Below are 22,775 nucleotides of genomic sequence, written 5' to 3'. Positions count from 1 at the left end.
TAAGATTTTTACTCCAGCAGTATACAGTTGTTGTTCTCATAAATTTACATGTTTTTATATTGTTGGGTGCACTGGGTGATGTTTCCACTATTTGTCATCATGGCATTCTAAGTGGACCTATTTTACATTTGTAACTTTAATAAAGCGATTTTTCCAATACCATATACCGTCGTTGATCCTCCCTACTGCTACTTTGGGACATCTCTTTGTTTCACCACCATAAATTTTTTCATATTGATTTGTCTGAACTTTGGAGGTAGCCTGTCAAATCGACAAATCAGTAATTAGTAATTATACTTGTTGACCTCAGTAACTTGTGAAAAGTGGATCCTATGTTTGCTTTTAATTATTCAGTTTCACAAGTTTACATACACTGGCAGAATTTATGATTTCTTGGTCATTTTTCAGAGAATATGAATGATAACACAAAAACTTTTCTTTCACTCATGGTTAGTGTTTGGATGAAGACATTTATTATCAATCAAGTGTGTTTACTCTTTTTTAAATCCATAATCACAACAGATTGGCCAAATTACCCTGTTCAAAAGTTTATGTACTCCAGTTCTTAATGCCGTGTATTGCCCCCTTTAACATCAACAGCAGCTTGAAGTCTTCTGTGGTATTTGTGGATGAGGCTTTTTATCTTCTCGGATGATAAAGCTGCTCATTCCTCTTTGCAAAAAGCCTCCAGTTCCTGTAAATTCTTTGGCTGTCTTGCATGAACTGCACGTTTGAGATCTCCCCAGAGTGGCTCAATGATATTGAGGTCAGGAGACTGAGATGGCCACTCCAGAACCTTCACTTTATTCTGCTGTAGCCAATGACAGGTCGACTTGGCCTTGTGTTTTGGATCATTGTAATGTTGAAAGTACGTCCCATGCGCAGCTTCCTGACTGATGAACCTGAATGTTCCTCCATTATTTTTTGATAACATACTGCATGTATCTTGCCATCAATTTTAACCAAATTTCCTGTGCCTTTTGCAGCTCACACATCTCCAAAACATCAGCGTTCTACCTCCGTGTTTCACAATAGGAATGGTGTACCTTTCATCATAGGCCTTGTTGACTCCTCTCAAAATGTAGTGTTTATGGTTGTGTCCTCATCGCTCCAAATGACTTTGTGCCAAAAGGTTTGAGGCTTTTCTCTGTGCTGTTTGGCATATTGTAAGGGGGATACATTATGGCATTTGCGTAGTAATGGCTTCTGGTCACTCGACTGTGCAGCCCACCTTTCTTCAAGTGCCTCCTTATTGTGTATCTTGAAACGGCCACACCACATGTTTTCAGAGAGTCCTGTAATGAGTTTGGAAATTCTAGAGAAATGCTTAAATAATGCATTACAATTTATCCCCACCCATTAGATTTTAGTCAACGAAAATACGACTAAAACAATTCAGATGACTAAAACTAAAATGCCATTTTAGTCAAGACTATGACTAAATCGAAATTTGACATCAAAATGAACACTAAAGAGGTGAGAGCTGCTCATCAACTACAGTTAAAAAAACATGAATCCTGGCCCATTCATAAAAATATTATATTTTTATATATGGAAGGAGTTGGTACTCAAATGCATGTTTACACTTGCTTCCAGTAAGCTGCTGCAGAGCAGGAATTGGGATGCTAGTGGGAGGGACAGCAGTGAGAGCTTAACTTTCTACTGTGTCTAACCCTGTATTTAATCTAACTCTGAAAGCTTAAAAGTCAGAGGAGGGAGCCGAGTGACGTTCTATAGTGATGCTCCTTAGATGTCCAGTACCCAGAAAAATAAATGAATATGATTATATTAAAAAAAAAGGTCGATCCAGTTTCCACTGTACAATACATGTGTATGTTTTCGGCACAGTACACAAGAAGGTTATGCCTTTTATATGCCGCGTACAAACGACCTGCAGACGGAATCAGTCCATCGGACATTCCGTTCATGTGTTGGGCTAATCTGATCGTTTTTCATAAAAAAAAAAAGACGAACCTAGAAATAGAACATGTTTCAAATCTGTCGAACAGACTCGATTCCTATCGGGAAAACCGTTAGTCTGTATGCTGTTCCGGCGGACCAAATACGACGCAAGGGAAGCTATTGGCTACTGGCTATTGAACTTCCTTTTATAGACCCATCTTATGTCACCACGTTCAAAACGAACAGACTTTTAAATGGACTTAGTCCGTTTGTGTGTGTGGCCAAGTCCGTTCGTTCGGAAAGACCTTCGTAACTTCGCCGAAAGTCCGTTAGGAAAACCATTGGACCTAGTCTGCCGGAAAGTCCGGCCGCGTGTACGCGGCATTAGCCTTCTGTAAGAATATATTTGCAATACACATTGCTAGGGTAGCCCCTGGATGACGTTATTACGAAACGCGTAGGGAAGAGCGACGTGTTGACATCACCTCGGTCTTTTCGTTCGCTAATCACCAGGAAGTACGGGTTGGTTTATTTGTGTGCGCCCGGCCGGCGCACACTTCCTATTGAGCCTGATGTCAAGTTATTTATGTAAGTGCATTACTATTTTTTTGAACTCGCATTCATTCATACTAGGGATTTTAGACAGGATCCAATTAGCCTACCAGCATGTCTTTGGAGTGTGGGAGGAAACCGGAGTACCCGGAGGAAACCCACGCAGGCACAGGGAGAACATGCAAACTCCAAGCAGGTAGTGTCGTGGTTTGGATTCGAACCAGCGACCTTTCTTAATGCTAGGTGAAAGTGCTACCCACTACACCACTGTGCCGCCCGTATATTTTTTTGGATTCACACCAATTTTAGCCTATATAGGTTAGCGCAATTCCTTTTTTTCTTAGCAGCTATGTATGCTTACTTGATTCAATTAAAATAAAAATTGTGTATACTTTTTTTTTTTCCCATTGCATTTAAGACTGTATTTTGTTGATTGCTAGAAACACGTCTGAGCAAAGTCATTTTAGTTTTACAAAAAAAAAAAATCTGATTGCCCATTGTGTAATCTATCAGAATAGCCTTTAATATGTCTAATATTGTAAAGTCATAAATATTTTAAACTTTCGTCTGCAATAAATGTGGTTTCCTTGGAAGCTTGGCATGTTAAACTAGTATCTGATGCACAAGCAATTGTTCCACTATGAAAATTAAAGGAAGCGTTAAACTTGGAGCATTAAAGTCAGTCGTTTCAGCACGCGATACTGCCATTTCCATCTCCAGAACTGAATGTCCTAATAGGAAATAGACAATAAAGTAATGTTATATTTAAGGTAATTAAGCAGATCCCAAGCAGTTAAAACAGTCAGCTCCATAGAGAAATAATTATAAGTGCGCTACAGTAAGTGGTTGGCAGCACGTGTTGCCATAGGAACGAAAGTCTGAATTCCTGCAGCTTGCTTTATGCTCACAAATAGAATTTACTGCTGGTGAATGGGGGTGGGGGGCATTCAGAGTTAAATTGGAAATGTATTATTCATTTAATATAGCATGTTTTCACTTGTTATGTCTATGGATATACAGTGTTTATGCCTTAAAAAAAAAATCAGGGACGCCGGAGACCATGGTTTGAAGGGATTGAATGAATCAGCCTTTTGTGTACTATGGTTGGGTACAGAGCTGTTTCTATATACCTGTGTATTGTTGCAACATCTGCAAGACGAAAAATACTCCCTATTTTATTTTTTAAGTTAATGGTAGTCTGTTTTGGAATGACACTGGTTGGTCTAAATTTAAGGAAAACACAATTTTCAGTATAAAAAAAACAAAACTTTTACCTGCACAGCTCATGTTACAATATAATATAAACCTTTGGTCGTTTTAAAATGTTAACCAATGGAAACTAAGCTCTGGAAGCCCTGTAGCCTGGGATGCTGTTGTTATGCAAATCTCTACCAGCTTTTGTGACGTGATGGTTGATCCAGCCTCCTCTCCCAACCCCCATGAGGCTGCCTATCGAAGTTTTGGGCTACATTCCAGTTCTTATTTTCTTTACATGCAGGTCTGAAAAGGAACCATGTTACACAGTTGGTTTCCTTGCAAACAGAGATTTGTTTTAGTCTTCCAATTTTACAAATTAAATCTTTATCAGATTAATGATTCCTGCTGTTAGGCTCATATTTATATTGATTGTATTATTTAGGAGGTCAGTTTTATTTTTTTTGCTTTAATATTATGTATTTCTGTGCTATTTTTCCATATTCAGGGATTAGTTAACTGTAATATAACCTCATAGAAACAATACATACATTGTGCTTGGAGCTTTAGCAGTACAGCTTCTATTGTGTTGCTTAAGTGCCTAAAGCTGTGATTTTGTTTAATTGCAGCTGTTGAGAAAACGTCACATTGGAAACGATATTGTGACAATAGTGTTTCAAGAGCCTGGAGCCCAGCCGTTCAGTCCCAAGAACATCCGCTCTCATTTCCAGCATGTTTTTGTGGTCGTAAGAGCGCACAACCCATGCACGGACTCTGTCTGTTACAGGTACGGTTCCCCAGTGAATGGCCACTTTGCATGCCACTTGAATTTTTATATTGACTGAAGTAATATGACCTGTGAAGCACATGATGGTGGTTTCACTTGGTTGAGCTCAGCTATTAACCATGTGCTGTCATGGAGAATGTCATTCATAGGAATTAAGTGAAGAGTGTGACAATACAGTCTTTTTGTTCTTTTTTTTCTTTTCACTTTTTGCTTTTAGATTGCTCTTCATTTATCTGCATTGTTCAGTGAACTGTGGTGTGCACTATACACAAGTAACCAATAGCAGATCAGCTTTCAGTCTTCTAAGTATCTAAAATCTGCTTCCTTGCTTAGTTTATTTACATAGCTCTTTGCGCTGCTCTTACATATAGATTCCTTTGTAGCTTAATTTATTTACACTTGATTGATTAAAAAGGTGCACTCATACATTTTTGCAGTTTGTAGCAGGAAGATTAGATGTGAGAACATCCATACAATTGTCAGCATATAGCTTACACAAACCTATAGAGTGGCTAAGTCTAGATTGTAAATGGATTAAACACATTAACATTCAACAGTGTAAAACATGAATGACCGTGCTAATGCCATCTCTGCTCAGTAGTTTATTCTATTACTTGGCTGTTATGGTGCCCATAGATAATGGTCTTCGAACTGGGCAGTTGAAATAGTGATTTTGGCTAGATCATATGGCAGTTGCGTTATTTATGGATTCCTTTGGATACACATAAGGATAACCACACCTCAGACATTTAAACACTCCTGACGAATTAATCAGCTCTGCAATTGCAGACGCAAACTTTTTTGTAATATGCAATTGTATGACTATCGTAAAAACGAAATGCTATCAGGTTCAGGAAAGATGCTATGCGGTTCTTGTAATGTCAAAACCGCAAGACCCAAGTGGCTTGTGCATATGCTGCCCATGAATCTGGTGGCAGTTTATATCTGTGTGTGATTTTGAAGTTCTGGTAAGCACTTGTAATCCCTTGGGCTATTTTCACAGTACATTAATAAACTTTAAGGATTTTGGTTAAGAGACTTTCTCTTTGTATTTTATGTGATTGTATGTATATGCATTCATAATTTTGAAAACCTAATTCAGCAGTTGAATTTTACATGCATATTCAGTTTAACTTGCCTCAAACTTTAGTGATGAGCAAAGCTAATGTGCTGATTTAGGTAAAAATAAAAAGTAGAAGAGCACTTGTTTTTTATTCATCTGTTAAATGGACTTAATATTTATTTTTCTTTTGTAGCGTTGCTGTTACACGGTCAAGAGATGTGCCTGGCTTTGGCCCACCAATCCCAAAAAGCTTTACTTTTCCTAAATCCACAGTGTTCAGGGACTTTCTATTAGCTAAAGTTATTAATGCAGAGAATGCAGCTCACAAGTCTGAAAAGTTCCTAGCAATGGCAACGAGGACCCATCAAGAGTACCTGAAAGACCTTGCAGAAAAAAATGTCACCAACACCTCTATTGATTCATCTGGAAAGTTCCCATTCATCTCACTGGCCTCAAAGAAAAAGGAAAAGGCAAAGCCATACTCATGGGCTGAACTGTACAGCACAGGAGCAATAGTATGGAGTGTGCAAGTTGAAGACTTCAGTAATGCTCTAGAAATTGATTGTCTTTTATGTGTTTCAAATGAAATACTGGCCCTGATTGATCAAGAGACAAAAAGTGTTCTCTTCAACTGTTCAAGCCGTGATATTATAGGATGGACATCCAACAACACAACTATTAAGATGTTCTATGAGCGAGGAGATAGTGTGTTCGTAAGAAGTTATAGCCACAACACAGATGATATAAAGGAGATTGTCAAGAGGCTGGAAGTAAGACATAGATTATTTACCATTTATCTTTCATGGAGTGTGGGTATCGGAATGCAAACTCCAGTATTAATCATGGGCATATCTTGGCCTGGTAGCAGACTTAGGCATTGCATACTGGCACTTTTACCACCACTGGGGTGTCCAGACTCTTAATTAGTGTTGCATTGCATTTAATATTGCTCCAAGTATCGGAGGTATTGATGGATTTAAAGCTTTTAGTTTCTGTACTAATCACTGAGAGGTCCTTACCAATTTAGACATGATGCTACACAGCATATTAGTTTGGACTTACTAAAAACGAATGATCTTAAGTGTTTTCATTATGAATGTGCTTCATTTAATTAAAATACCTTTACTGTGAAAGTGGTATAACAGCGATTGTACAGTACAAGAGGTTCAAAGTATTATTTTATGTAGTGGGATTGCTTGAATGGCCTTGCCTTTCCAAGTCACTTCTACTGTATTTATACATGTTTGAATATCTGATTTTCCTTACATTGCTAACAGCATTTTAAATTTCAGATCATCACTAAAGGTTGTGAGACAGTGGAAATGACACTGAGAAGAAATGGCCTCGGACAGCTTGGCTTCCATGTTAACTATGAAGGAATAGTTGCCGAGGTAGAGCCTTATGGTTATGCATGGCAGGCTGGTTTAAGGCAAGGAAGCCGTCTGGTTGAAATCTGCAAAGTTGCTGTGGCCACCCTGAGCCATGAACAAATGATTGACCTCCTTAGAACATCAGTGACAGTTAAAGTTGTCATCATCCCTCCACATGATGATGGAATCCCACGCAGGTATTCATTTAGGGATTTTGTTTATTTACAGATATGTAAGATCTCAAACCCAGAAATTGTGCTAGGATAGTCCACAGAAGATCTAAAAAGAGCAGTCAATAGGCATCTATCCAAATGTCAGTTGATGGACTTGCTCTAAAAAAAACACAAAACTCCCCATAGATCTTTGATCTCTCCCTCTTCACACTGATATTGAATTCAGATCTACTGAAATAAGATGCAGGTATCATGTAGGGAAGTATATATTGTGCATGTTATTTTATCTCTATTAAATAGGCATAGGGACAGGGACTTTGCACCTAGATTGTCCTACATTAGAGAACAGAAGTGTGTACTCACTTTTATGCAGAGGTTATGACAAGGACAACCCTATGAAATTTTCCTAATGTTTTCATACTGTTTGTGTATTTTTATATGTATATTGATATACAAAATTAGGGTACCTATCGAATTTGGATTCAACAATCCATTTATTACAGTGCAGACATAAATGTGACTGTAAATAGTCAAGTTGAGTGAATGTTCTCACTTATTCTTTCTGGCAGGTAAAATCTATAAGTATCATGCCTTCCATTGTAGCTTCAGCTGAGCAAACAGATCAGATCTAAACTTGGCAGGTCTTTAAATGACATGATGAAAAGTGTGTTTGTTTGTTTTTTTGTTTTGTTTTTTTCCTGTACCTAAATCAACAAAATGTGGCATAAAAATAATGGAGCACTCAATGGATGCTAGCATCTTTACTGTATGGTAATATATCATGTCCATCAAAAGAGCAAGACCTGAAAGAGGGGCAAGCTGAATAACATGTTATGAACAAAGTGAAGAGGGAACACAAACATAAGCACCCTCTTTTTTATGTATGTTGTGTTCAGCTAGTGTAATTGACTAAAAGTCTAAAGTCCACAATGGAACAATTAGCGGCCGCTCATTAGTAACATAAATGCTAAAAATTGTTTGGCTGTATAAACATAATAAAAAACAGCACCTAAATCATCTCAATGCAAACATAAATATTTGTGAACAAATAGAGCCCTCTTATGTTAGGATTACTGCAATGGAAAGAGTCCCTGTATTCAGAAAATCTTCCAGCGTTAAGTAAAATGAATCCACAACCCGTGTTGTGTACCAGTGACTTCACCACAGTGAAAATCTCAGAACTCTCCATCCACCTTCAGAAAAATTCACCAGATATGAAGGACCTAAATTTATGTCCTTGATGAAGTCATAAGGACCAAACTAGTTGGGTGAGACAGGATACAGCAGCACATCCTGTTTGCCACACATGCAGAAGAAACTTCCAGGTTTAGCGGCATCATGTTTTGTTTTAGCCCACACATACACTGCAAAGGGGATCTGCCAAGTTAAGAATATCGGCGCTAATCATACTGTCCTGGAAAAAGTCCAACCCTCCGTCTATTCCGGCATGGAAGGCACTTATTAACACAGCCCTCCCCTTGTATAAAGCCACGTACACTAGCAGGGGAATACCTACCAAGTATGACAAAGTATGGGGTGGTTGGATAAACAATTCATCTACAGTGTCCGATTAAACACATTTGACATAACTCTCAGGGAAGTGTATGTTGCACTTATATGGAGGTGTGCTTTGGGTCTATATATTTACTATTGAATGCTGACTGTTTTCATTTGGTTGTCCGTTGGTTTGTAAAAGATCTGTGGAGCTAGTATATGTTTTAAATGTAAAGAATTGCATCTAATGTATTTCTGCAGCAAAACTTGCTGAGAACATGTTCATGTTCATGTCCAGCCTTCCAGGTATACTAAAAGCCCAGTGCTGAGGTTGTTTTTGTACTATGTCTTGTGAGAGGCCTGATGTCAGGCTATTGTGATCTTGTTGTAATCGTAAAACGTAATAAAAAAAAAAAAAGAATAGTGGAGCTGCCATTGCTGATTCATTTTATGGAAAATGTGTGATCCAGCACTGCCATCCTTATCCTTTCCTTACTACTTAGTGACTAATCTGGAAAACGTATGCAAATATTGCATGATGTTCTAGGTGAGTGACTAGATATGTACGGAAGCAGGGATAAAAATCACATGCGCCTTTTAAACTGAATCAGGCAGTAGCTCCCTTCATTCTTTGACAGGTTTCTTTTAAGATGTTGAATGTTTGTAAGAACTATGTTTGCTTTTTTTTTTTGTGTGTGTTGTGTTTCATGCTTGTTGTGACTAACCTGTTTTTGTCATATTTAATTGTGGCTCATGAGCTGAAAAGGCTTGTGAAATCTTTAATCTGGTATTAAAATTACTGCAGCAGATAACTTTGTAATGTCAAAACCTTAAATCAGAGTTCCAGCAGTTTTTTTTTTTTTTTTTTTAACCAATTCCCTACCAGGCCTATTCTGGCACTCCTCTCCTACATGTAAAAATCATAATTTTTTTGCTAGAAAATTACTCAGAACCCCAAAACATTATATATATTTTTTAGCAGACACCCTAGGGAATAAAATTGTGGTCATTGCAACTTTTTATCTCGCATGGTATTTGCGCAACAATTTTTCAAACGCGTTTAAAAAAAAAAAAAAACGGTTTCATGATTTAAAAAATAACAAAACAGTACAGTTAGCCCAAATTTTTTGTATAATGTGAAAGATGATGTTGCGCTGAATAAATAGATACCTAATATGTCACGCTTTAAAATTGCGCACACTCATGGAATGACGCCATAGGCGGCGCTTTAAATGTTTTTTTAGAGGTTACATGTTTATAGTTACATAGGAGGTTTAGAGCTAGAATTGTTGCTCGCGTTCTAACGCAGACTGCGATATCTCACGTGTAGTTTTAACGGTGTTTACATATGTGGGCGGGACTAACGTGTGTGTTCGCTTTTGAGCGCGAACTACCAGGGACAAGGGCGTATTAAAAAATATATATTTTTTTTATTTTTTATTTGATTTTTACTTTCTTTTACAACATTTTTTTTTTTTTTTTTATCGCTTTTTTTTTTAAAAGATAAAAAATGTTCTTTGCTGTCCCCATTGAGCATGCTCTCATCTTCAGTATGGGCATCTGCAGCCCACTGGTATCTGCTTCAGGGGTACGGCTCTGCTGGCTACCCAGCATGCACCTCCCGATCTTGCGCAGTACAAAGCACGGCATGCGCATTGAAGCAAAGGATGCCCAGTGACTCCTGGGATTGATAACACTCATATCCCAGGAGCCAGTGGATAGGCGGACGGACATAACGAGGTAATGCGGAAGCATTTACAAGGAAAGAAAAAAGGGCAAGTAGATAATAGGAAGTGATCACGAACGTGGGATGGGGGGGGGGGGCACATGGAGAGGTTGATAAAATGCCTGGAACTCCGCTTTAATGAGGTGGCCTTTGAATGGATATGTACTCTATAATATACAGTATGGAAGGTAAAAAGAAATATCCAGTTTTTACTTTGAATCCATGCGTTTTGACAGCTTATTTATTTTTTTAAAATAGAGGTTGCTCAGAGACGTATCGCATGCCAACAGTGGAATACAAAGTAACAGAGGGGATTCCATATGAGTTGAAATTCCCTTTCAGGAACAATAACAAGTGGCAAAGAAATGCAGCTAAGGGCGAGGCTGCCGGGCTTCGACAAGTTCCTTCTCAGCTACAGAGCCCTGTATCCTCAAGGGTCTCCTCTGTTAAAGGCGATTCAAAAATACAGACACCAGAACGTTCTGCAAACATTCCACGGAGTATTTCCAGCGATGGACGTCCTCTGGAGAACAAGAGGTAGGATCATAAAACAAAAGTATCTTTTGCTTTTTCCCAGGCATATTCCAGACCAATTACATGGGGTGTGTGTGTTCTGCAACTTCGGGATATACATGGATTTTAAGACATGCAGGGAAATCTCTAAGTGGGATACCAAACAATTCTGACACTTACAATGGTTCATAATCATTAGTATGTTGTCACATCACTCTATCTGACTGTATATGGCCACCTTTCAAGTTAAAGAGGAACTGCAGTCTGCTCACATAATTTGTGATAAAAACATCTTTGCCATTCTGAACCTTCCCTCCAACCACTTTGCATATTATTTTATATTTTTTACTGTGATTCTGTACTTGCCAAATGTGCTGCAAAAGTCTCCCTCCACTAAGTCTGGCTTCATCCATTTTAACTGTGGGCATCTGAAGCTGCTGCCTGTTCACTTCCTGGATTTACAGAGACACACCTCCAGCTCTGCAGCCATGCAGCTCTCATTGGCCCTCTTATGACTCACCCCCTCCCTTCCTAGCAAGCACTCACAAGAGTGAGAGAGAGAGCTGTGCATTATGTCATAAGCCTAGGCTAATGACCAGACAAGAAACAGGAAGTGGGCAGAAAAAAAAAGTTTTAATATCCATAGTTAAAACAACAAGGGCACAGGATTTAGTCGATGGAAAGTTAAATGAATGAAGGTCCACTTTAATGCCTGATGTCATTAATGCCAGGATATTACCTCACAATACAGAGCTGAGATCATTAAACACGTCTAATTTAATACTTCTGTAACATTTTCCTATTTGCAAGGTTGAACATTTATGATATGAATATGTATTCAACAAGCTAATAAATTTGTATGTTTAATTTTATTTCTAAACTGATGTACAGCTTATAGCTTTCTTGTACAGTGCAAGACACACAGGCTGATATTCATAGACTATGCGTTGTAGGCTTCTACCTTCAAGGGATTGGGCACTGTCAAAGCTTTTGGACACGCCTGCAGGCATTCCCCTATAACCCTACCTCACTCCATGAGTCCTCCGTTTTTTGCTAGTGTCCTTAGGCAATTGAGATTTGGGAGATTTTTTTTCTTTGCTTAACCCGTTTCCTTTGTTTGAATTTTTTAATACATTTTCTCTATAACATTAGAAACCCTGCATACTCATTGGTGTAACCTCTGTATCACTTTGGAAACTGTACCCAGAATCCACACTATGGGGACAGCCTGTAATATAGCTTCAGGCATGGGATTCTACCAAGGCGCTCACCTTAGCACTGAGTGTGTGTTCTACCGAACACAGATTGAAGAAAAGAGCCAATTAGCGGCTCTTTAACACCTAATCAGCTGTGTCCAGTCACAGCTGTTCACAATGTCAACAGAAGCCAGTTGCCGGCTCCCTTCACCGCTCCTTCTCACGTGGTCAGCGTGTTGAGGAGAGGAAAAACGAGGCAATTAGCTTCTGACAATCGGTGCCCACCGCTGCTGCCAATCGGTGCCCACCGCTGCTGCCAATACTTGCCACCAGTGTCTCTTCATCAATGTCACCTATCAGTGCTGCCTACTAGTGCCCAACAGGGCCTCTTCATCAGTGAAGCCTATTGGTGCCGCATCATCAGCGCACATCAGTGAAGGAGAAAAATGACCTGTTTTTTTCAAAATTTTTGGTCTTTATTCATTTAGTTTGCAAAACATAAACAACCCAGCTGTGGTTAAATACCACCAAAAGAAAGCTCTATTTGTGTGAAAAAAAATGATATATTTGTTTGGATACAGTGTTGCATGACCGCACAGTTGCCATTCAAAATGCGATAACGAAAGCTGAAAATTGGCCTAGTCAGGAATGGGAACGTGGGCAAGTGGTTAAGAGAATCAATATCTACATTACTTTAAGTACACTTTTTTAAGTGTCTCCTAAATAGTATTCACCTTGTGCAGGAAATAATGAACATGTTTGTGTTTACTTACTTTTCAAGTGTTTAAAGTTTTAAACTTGATGATTAAAAATTCTAAGCTTAGTCTTGGGTGGAAGCCTGTGTGTTACATCACAACACAGGTCGCACTTTTGCCACCACTTCTGCCTTTATAAGACTGCAGAGGAGGGAGCCCAGGGTGTGACGTCAATACAAGAAAGGTCATCCTGTCCCTCCCGAATGGTGCCAAATGTGGCACCGGAGGGGGTGGGGGGGTACAACGAGCGGAAGTTCCACTTTTGGGTGAAACTCTGCTTTAAGTTGCAGTATCCCTCCCCGGGCACACTTACCCCATTTCCGCATTCTACTCTGTGAGTGCCACAGGGAAAGACACTCACAGAAACCAGGCACAAAGGAACCATTCATTTGGCAAAGGTTGGCAAAGTACTCAAGCTGCAACGGGGTGATGATGCTTCTCTTGCAGTGGAACAGGTCTTTATTTAAACACTGGTCTCTGTAACTCATTGTACTTCTAAAATGGAACAGGCAGCTTACATGAATAAGGCAAATTTCTCTGCAACTATGTCTTGTGGAGTGAGATGAGGTTATAGGGCTACACGCAGGGGGCATGTACAAAAGTTTTGCCAGTGTCCTATCACCTAAAGGCAGCAGCTTCAGGACTAAAAATATCTAGTCTGTTTCTTGTACTGTACTCAAACATGTGGGATTTATAGGTAAGTCAAAATTAAATTTTTATGAGTAAGACAAACTTCCATTGCAATGTGGGTATTGATTTTTTTTTTTTCAAACATACTCAACTATGGTGTGCATTCAAGAAAATCTTATCAATGTACTTTAAAGCAGACCATGTCCAATTTACACTTAACATTTGATTAGAAAAATTCATAGGTCAGGATTAGACTATGTGAAAACCTCACGTCAAAACAATCTTGGTTCAGAAATATAGGCAGTTGAAGTTTTTGGTGAATCTCAAATTTTATGGTACAGTTGAGCTTTACCATGCTTTCTTTCATGTCTGAAGCCTTATTTATTTGTGGCCGAGGCCAGATTTTATATTAAACGGCCATCTCTGGTTAAATAACCAAGAGGCCTTTCAGGAATTGACAACTGCTACTTAGTTTAGGCAATTCATTTCAAACATTGCTGACTCCACTTTACTTTTACTGGGCCACAGTTGAACAGAGGTGAGCAGCTTGCACTAAAGTTTATTATGTTTAGTTTTGTTACAGAATGTAATATTGTAGACTTGCCACAATTGGCAGATATTAGCAGGAGGTTCAGGTTCTTATAAATTGCTAGGATGTGTTTATGAATTGTAAAACATCTTGGCTTTCCCTTTTATAAATTTTACCACATATTTCATTTTAAATCATCTTCTTGACTGCATTTGTTTCATGCTTTCCTTTTCTTACTTTGATAGCTGCTCATATATATTTTTTGTAGCTAAGTAAGCTCTCTCATACTGTGTGCAATAAATCTGTCTTATTTGGTTTAAATAAGGCTGTCTCCAGGTTCAGAGATTTATGTCTCTGTGTCATCTGTGGCTCTTGGACGATCTCAGCAAAGTCGTAGCTCTCCTAGCAGTCTTTCCACCTCCAGTGATACCGGCTCCAGTGGAGGCTCCCAGCGCAGGCAGAAATCCATGCCTGAAGGGTATGTTTTTCCTCCATGTTGTACCACAAACATTTTGGCATTGGGATTTGTAGGTTTGAGTTGCCTTCTAGTTGTTTTTCCAAGTAGTTATACATTTCTATTTCTGGGCATGCAATGTCTTTTCTTTGAATTAAAAACTTTCTATTCAGCCTTTCAGCTTTGGGAATGTGACAGGGGCAGCCATTTGTAAATCCCCATTAAAAAGGATAATTGTTTTCACTATATGAGCTTTCAGAGAGTGAAATTCCTTGTCAGGTGAGATGGTAATATCCAACATTGAGTATTGGATGTTATTGTAAGTAGAAATGAAATCTCCAGGTATGACAGAAGGGATTTACCATTGGAGTGATTGATCAATGGAAATAGCCTGACTCCCATCGATGGGACCTGTAAAGACTTTTTTATTCTGCTATTGTGACTGGATTTAAATTGGCATTTGCCTTGGCTAAGTGTATTGTCCTCCTTTTAGATCAGTATTAAATATAAAATCTGTGGAGCTTCCTAGTTTTTATTTATTTTATTTTTTCAACCATACTGCTGATGAAGCAGTAAATTACTCCTGTTTTGGTTCTGGCTTTTGTGGTTACGTTTTATATTACAGAGTTGACAATTGTCTGCCAAAATTTTTTACAGCATCTTGTGATTAGCCTTATTTGGGGTACATCTTTCTCAGTCTGGTTGTACTTTGCGTTGACCATAACAACCTCTGTATAGTAACATGTACAGAGAAACTAAATTGCGTCAGTAATCTGTTATGGGAATAAAAGGTTTGGCAGTATAATTCATGTTAGTTTTCTTTTCATATTACATTGCTCTTTCTGCATTTACAATTCCATCTGCAGTTTACTTCACTTTGACTTGGTGCAACTCATAATATGTACTTATTACAGTCATTGGCATGCATGTCGGCAAGAAATGACGCTTAAACGTGCATGTTACAATGCATGCTTCCCATTGGCTTGATCAAGCTGTCATCAGAAGTTACAGTTGTTGTAAGACCATTAACCTGGTTTCCAGCAATTGATTTCTGTCACCTCTCAACTGGTAACTGGTGCTTGCAAATTTCTTTTTTATACTTAAGTTACCATACATACAGTGGCAAATAAAAAGTATGAAAAGGTGGAAAAACACTGCGCTAGGAAATAATAAAAAGCCAACAGCACCAAGTTAATTTTTGTCATGGAATTATAAAAAAAAAATTATGTAAGAATGTAATATTTAAAAATTTATTTAAAACAGACCTATGCACATATATTTTTCATGTTAAGTTGGTGCATAGAGAAATCGAAAAAAAGTGGAGGCAAAATGGACTCTCATGGTACAGTATAGACTTAAACAATGAATTTAGAAAAATATATACATTTATTATACAGAAAATATTTTTAGTTAAAAAAATAGACAGATGTATACTAAATACCAGGTGCTACATGTAAGAGGCACCCAATTCTCTGACACTTTCTAGGAACAGATCAAACAAATTCCATAATATTTTTGGAAACAATTCTCCAGTTGCAAACTCTACATGTTTCACTGTGACCCGCTTCCTCAGGAATATACTTGTCAGAGAGTGATCTACAAAAAAAAAAAAAAAACAGTAAACCAACATGTAAAAAATATATGCAAATCAGATAACGGAAACAGAACAGGTCACCAACTAACATAGTGAGACGTCATATATCCGTGGCCTCAAATGTATATAGAAATCATGGTAAACCCCCAGTAGTATAGATAGGACTCAATAGGAATGTAATTATAGGAGCAGGAGAAAACTCACCCAAATGGCCAACACCAAAATGCTCAGGCTTCACAAAGCCTGTAAAGGCAATCTCCCAGGCGAGTGCGGGAACCTGGTACAATAAAGATGTGTAAAACACAATTTCAAAATGAGAGAAAGTGTGTGTGTGTGTGTATGTATATGTATATGTATATGTATATATATATATATATATATATATATATATATATATACTTACTTTGGTGACCCATTCTATTTCCGTTATATGATTTGCATATATTGTTTACATGTAGGTTTACTTTATATGTTTTTTTTTTTTGTAGATCATTCTCTGACAAGTATACTCCTGAGGAAAAGTGGGTCACTATGAAACATGTAGAGTTTGCAACTGGAGAATTGTTTCCGGTTAAAATATGGCGGAATTTGTTTGATCTTTCTGTTCCCAGAAAGTGTCAGAGAATTGGGTGCCTCTTACAAGTAGCACCTGGTATTTAGTATACATCTGTCTGTTTTTAACTAAAAATATTTTCTGTATAATGTATATATTTTTCTAAATTCATTGTGTAAGTCCATACTGTACCATTTTGCCTTCACTTTTTTCGATTTCTCTATTTGGTTTCAGGACGAAGGTACTTTATTCTTTTTTTTTTTTTATCACGTAGCATTTCATATACTTAATTGAGTTCATATCAAAAGTAATATATTTATTGTAAGTGTTGATTGCAAGGTTAGACTTGATGGACCACACTGTATTTTTCTGTTGTCAGTCTTCTTTGTTTCTAAGTCCTCATGCGCATGGACATTTTAAAAAACTGGCTGTAAAGCTAGTACAGATGGCAGGAAAAAAAAGCAGAGTTAAAAACGTGTTTTTTTTTTTAATTCAATGCACGTTAAGCCACGCTAGCTTTCAGACATGTTTCTCTGTCTCTATTCAAAAATAAATGGTTCCCTATGGGAGCCCATTGATTTGAAATGAAGTCGCACCAGCAGTCGGATCAAGATGATCCGACTCGCAGTGCGACTTGTGTGCTGAGAATCTTGAACGGGGAACCCCGCGAAAATTTAAAAAATTTGCATGAGGTACCCCTCCTTCGGTCTGGTATGGATCTTAAGGGGAACCTCCACACCAAAAAAAAGATGCTGTGGTGTTCCCCCCCTCCCCCCAAGATCCATACCAGACCCTTATCCGAGCACGCAGCCCAGTAGCTCAGGAAAGGGGGATGAGCAAACGCCGCCACCCCCTCCTGGAACATACCAAACCACATGCCCTCAACATGGGGGGGTTAGTGCTTTGGGGCAGGGGGGCCTTGCACCCCCCACCCCAAAGCACCTTGTCCCCATGTTGATAAGGACAAGGGCCTCTTCGCGACAACCCTTGCCTGGTGGTTGGGGTTTGTGGGCGGGGGTTTATCGGAATCTGGGAGCCTCCTTTAATTTTCATTTTCACGGGGTTCCCCTTCAATATTCTCCACACACAAGTCGCACCGCAAGTCGGATCATGTTGATCCGACTTCTGGTATGACCTCTATTCAAATCAATGGGCTCCCATAGGGAACCATGGATTTTGAATAGAGACAGAAATGCTAGAACGCACTGCTCCTGTTTTTTTTTTTTACAGATTAAAAATGTCTATGCCGCTTGCAGCTCAAAAATGCCTAGGTGGGCATGAAGCCATAGACTAACATGGACAGGCGTTTTTAAGCTTCACAAAATGCTCAAAAAGGCAGCTGTAAAAACATCCGTGTGCATGAGGCCTAATTTTCCTTTCTCTCCAGAAGAGCAATACCATCTTCATCAAGACATCATCCAGGGTCAGCAGTATCTACCTTTGTTTGGCCATAATATTGTATACCCAATTAGACATGCTGTAAATTTGGGGATCAACTTTTTAGAAATAAATTTAGCCCTGCAAGTAATCACAGCAGTTGAGCCCATCTATGTAATGAACGACTGCGACTACAGTGTCACATCTCAGGACACAAATAGGTGTGACAAAGAAATGTGTTGTATTCTTGGTAATATTGGTATGCTTTCTATTCACAAATAATGTGCTGTTATGCTTCAGCATTTCTGTTGATCGCCTTGGTAGCTGAAATTGCACAGGGCAAACATTTACTATATATCTTGTTCAGTAAAAAAGAAAAATGTCTGGAGAATGAAGCGGATAACAATATTGCAGTTTAACAAAGTACAGTATTGTCTGTGATATACAGTCATGCCCAAAAACATTGGCATCCCTTCATTTCTGTTTGATAATGCACCACTTTGCCCAGAAAATTACAAATGTTTAGGCATTCTCATATGTATTTCTTTTGTTTGTATTGGTATGACACAAAAAAGTGAAGAAACCAAAAGCCAAATTTGACACATTCCATGCAAAACTCCAAAAATGGCCTGGTCAGATAATTAGCACCCTCTATTTAACCACTTCCAGACCAGCCACCACAGTTATGCTGCGGCAGGTTGGCTCCCCTGTGTGAGCCGTCGTAGCTGTACGTCAGATCTTTTAAGTTGCCTCCGGCGGCGTGCGCCTGGAACATGTCCCCGGAGCTGATGCAAGTGCCGGCGGGCACGAAGAATGCCAGGCACCCGTGTTTGCTCATTACAGAACGAGAATGGGAATGTGTGTGTGTGTAAACACACACATCTCAGTTCTCTCAGGGGAGGTGAGACAGATCGTGTGTTCATACTAAGTATGTCGGTCCCATCACCCCTACAGTTAGAACACACCTAGGGAACACAGTTAACTACTTGATCGCCCCCTATTGTTAACCCCTTCCCTGCCAATGTCATTTATACAGTAATCAGTGCATTTTTATAGCTCTGATCGCTGTATAATTGTCACTGGTCCCAAAAATGTGTCAAGTGTCTGATTTGTCCGCCGCAATATCGCAGTCCCGAAGAAAATCGCAGATCACCGCCATTACTAGTAAAAATAATAAAAATGGCATAAATCTATTCCCTATTTTGTAGACGCTATAACTTTTGGGCAAACCAATCAATATACGCTTATTGCAATTTTTTTTTTTTTTTTTTAACAAAAATATGTAGAAAAATACATGTCGGCCTAAACTGAGGAAAAAAAATGTTTTTTTTTTAAAATGGGGGATATTTATTATAGCAAAAAGTAAAAGATATTTGTGGGTTTTTTCAAAATGTTCGCTCTTTTGTTTATAGCGCAAAAAATTAAGACCGCAGAGGTGACCAAATACCACCAAAAGAAAGCTTTATTTGTGGGAAAAAAAGGAAGTCCATTTTGTTTGGGAATTGTCAGTTAAAGCAACACAGTGCTGTATCGCGAAAAATGGCTTGGTCATTGAGCAGCCAAATCTTCCGGGGCTAAAGGGGTTAATAGTTGGTAGCACACCCCTTGGAAAAAATAACTGAAATGAATCACTTCATGTAACCATCAATGAGTTTTTTACAACTCTACTGGAATTTTGGAACACTGTTCTTTTGCTAACTGCTCCAGGTCTTTCATATTGAAAGGGTTCCTTTTCTCAACTGCTGTTTTGAGATCTCTCTATAGGTGCTCTATGACAGTGCTTTGTCTTAAACCATTTCAGGGTGCTTTTTGACATGTGTTGGGGTCGTTATCCTGCTGTAAGACCCATGACCTCTGACAGAGACCCAATTTTCTAAAACTGGGCCCTGCATTGCACCCCAGAATTCTTTGGTAGTCTTCAGATTTCATAATGCCATGCACACGGGCAAGACCTCCAGTGCCTGAAGCAGCAAAGCAACCGCAAGACATCAGTGAACCTCCACCATGTTTGACTGTAGGGACTGTATTCTTTTCTTTAAAGGCCTAATTTATTTTATTTATTTATTTTTCTGAAAACAGTAGAATGATGGGCTTTACCAAAAAGCTGTAATTTTGTTTAGTCTGTCCATAGAACAAATCTCCAAAAAGAATTTTGGCTTCCTCAGGTAAGTTTTACTTAATTCTTTGATACATTTTTCTCTTTTGTCCACAGAGATTAGCTAGAATGCCATGGGCTGTAAACATCTTCACAATGTTGCGCACAATGGACATAGGAACATTAAGACCCCTTTCACACTGGGGAATTTTTCGGGCGTTTTTCAGGCGATTTAGCGTTAAAAAAAGCGCCTATAAAGCGCTTGAAAGAAGCTGCAACTGCAATCCCAATGTAAAAGCCCGCGTGCTTTCACACCGAGGCGCTGCGCTGGCAGGCCGTCAAAAAAAGTCCTGCAAGCAGCTTTTGGAGCGGTGAATACAACACTCCTAAAGCGCCCCTTCCCATTGAAATCAATGGGAAGCGCCTGTAAAATGCCTGAAAAGCGTTATTGGCAGCAGCGTTTTGTGGGCGATTTTAACCCTTTATTTGGCCACTAGCAGGGGTTAAAAGTGCCCCAATAACGCTCAAAAAATGCTGGTAAAGCGCTGCTAGTTTAAGCAGCGATTTACGGGCGTTTTTCAGGCGCTGACATTGTGAAATGGCGCTTAAAGCACTTGGGCTTTCACATTGGGACTGCAGATGAGGCTTTTTTCAAGTGCTTTACAGGCGCTTTTTTTAACGCTAAAGAGCCTGAAAAACGCCCCAGTGTGAAAGGGGTCTAAGATCTCTGGATATCTTGTAACCTTGAGATTGTCCATGCTTTTCAACAATTTTCTCAAATCCTCGGACAATTCTTTGCTGCTCTTTGCTGGCACAGACACACAACAGAAAGGTTGAGTAAATTTTTCACCATTTTAACTGGTTGCTGGTGTGATTTCTATATTGTCAGCACCTGTTAATTGATACAGGTGAGTTGAATTACAAATTACAGGAGCATCACAATTTGGAATGCAGTTATTTCTTACAATTTTAAGAAGGTGCAAACAATTTTGTCTAGTCCATTTTTGGAGTGTTGCGTGGAATGTGCCACATTTGGCTTTTTGTTTCTCCGCTTTTTTTGTGTCATATCAATACAGACAAAAGGAACAAACATGAAAATGCCTAAACATTTGTGATTGCAAATAATTTTTGGGGTGAAGTGGTGCATTATCTGAAATTCAGGGGTGCCAATATTTTTGTCCGTGACTATATGAGGAGTATTAAGAATCTGTCTTTATTTTTTACAAATGCAAATGATTTCTCCTGGGAGCCCTCAGTAAGATCACTGGGGCTTTTCAATGCTGAGGAATGGAGTGGCAGTTTGGCATCTGGCATTTACTGGAAAGTCTATTGTGATGGAGTGATCTGTCATTAATGATCTGGTTTACACTGCAAAAGGAAGATCAGATTTCAGCAGTCTTTAACCTAGTTTTTACTAAACCAGTGTAACCTATAGCAAAGTGAGCTGGTCCTGGCTAGCCTGCCAGAGCAAATCCAATTAATTCTTAACAATGGCTAGTTTGAGAATGTGTGCGTAGCCTAGCCACCATTATAGTATGCTATGGTAGTGTTAAAGTTAAACTATTTAAACTAAACAGAATGGACACTTTGAAATTTTAATTTGGGGCTCAATGTTTTCCTTCATGCTGGAAAATCACATGCTGATGTTTAATTTTTTTTTTTTCTTCCATTGGATACAGTGGTCATAACTGGTAGGGCTGCTTAGCATTCTTAGGAAGACGAGCAGATCTCATATTTAACTACAATATATGTCTGTCTCCTGCTCTTCCTTTGCTTATCTGCTTCATGGTTGGTTGAAGTGTGCAATGCATATGGGTAAAAAGTATTTTTTTAATAGTGTGAGTACTAATATGATTTATATTGCAACGCCATTTTATTCTGTAGGGTTTCTGCTATATATATATATATATATATATATATATATATATATATATATATATATATATATATATGTAAAATGTGTGGGGTGATTTTCTAGCAATAAATACAGATTTTTACTTGTAAACAAAAAATGCCAGGAAAAGGCCACAGCCACCTATATAACTGTATGTAACTTTTCTTATGAACAGGTTTGGAGTGGGTCGTAGATCACCAGCTTCTATCGACAGGCAAAACACCCAGACTGATTTGGTGAGCAGTGGAAAGTCAACTCCAAACTGGCAGAGGAGTGAGGACAATTTTTCTGATCAAATAGGTATGCATGTTGAGTGAATGCAATACTCCGTATTTAAACTCATTATATGTATATTCCCCAGCAAGCTGGGATAGAGTGACAAGATTTTACTTTCAATTGCTGAATATTTACAAACTACTATATACAGTATCTCACAAAAATGAGTACACCCCCTCACATTTTTGTAAATATTTTATTATCTTTTAATGTGACGACACTGAAGAAATTACACTTGTACAATGTAAAGTAGTGAGTGTACAGCTTGTATAACAGTGTAAATTTGCTGTCCTCTCAAGAACTCGACACGCAGCCATTACTGTCTAAACCGCTGGCAACAAAAGGGAGTACACCCCTAAATGGAAATTGTCCCAGTTGGGCCCAAAGTGTCTATTTTTTGTGTCCACCATTATTTTCCCTCACTGCCTTAACCCTCTTGGGCATGGAGATCACCAGAGCTTTGCAGGTTGCCACTGGAGTCCTCTTCCACCCCTCCATGATGATATCACAGAGCTGGTGAATGTTAGAGACCTTGCACTCCTCCACTTTCCATTTGAGGATGCCCCAGAGATGCTCAATAGGGTTTGGGTCTGGAGACATGCTTGGCCAGTCCATCAACTTTACCCTCAGCTTCTTTAGTAAGGCACT

At 38.8% G+C, this 22,775-nt stretch overlaps 1 protein-coding gene across 5 annotated transcripts in view; it reads left to right on the top strand.

The window, feature by feature from the left end:
* Nucleotides 1-22,775, top strand: part of SIPA1L1 (signal induced proliferation associated 1 like 1) — a 407,147-nt gene that overhangs the window by 316,370 nt on the left and 68,002 nt on the right. For 4 of the 5 annotated variants that reach the window (XM_077464603.1, XM_077464605.1, XM_077464601.1 and 1 more), the window contains 6 exons: nt 4,278-4,435; nt 5,692-6,268; nt 6,791-7,065; nt 10,520-10,798; nt 14,210-14,362; nt 22,027-22,151. In XM_077464603.1, coding sequence (XP_077320729.1) covers nt 4,278-4,435; nt 5,692-6,268; nt 6,791-7,065; nt 10,520-10,798; nt 14,210-14,362; nt 22,027-22,151 — 1,567 coding nt within the window. The remainder of the gene's footprint in view (nt 1-4,277; nt 4,436-5,691; nt 6,269-6,790; nt 7,066-10,519; nt 10,799-14,209; nt 14,363-22,026; nt 22,152-22,775) is intronic. The other variant, XM_077464604.1, reaches the window with a different exon arrangement.

This window comes from Lithobates pipiens, unplaced genomic scaffold (assembly GCF_037356315.1).
Source record: "Lithobates pipiens isolate NorthernLeopardFrog02 unplaced genomic scaffold, aLitPip1_a1.2 Scaffold_30, whole genome shotgun sequence".
In the NCBI taxonomy this organism is placed as follows: Eukaryota; Metazoa; Chordata; class Amphibia; order Anura; family Ranidae; genus Lithobates; species Lithobates pipiens.
This window is presented reverse-complemented; position numbering and strand designations above follow the sequence as displayed.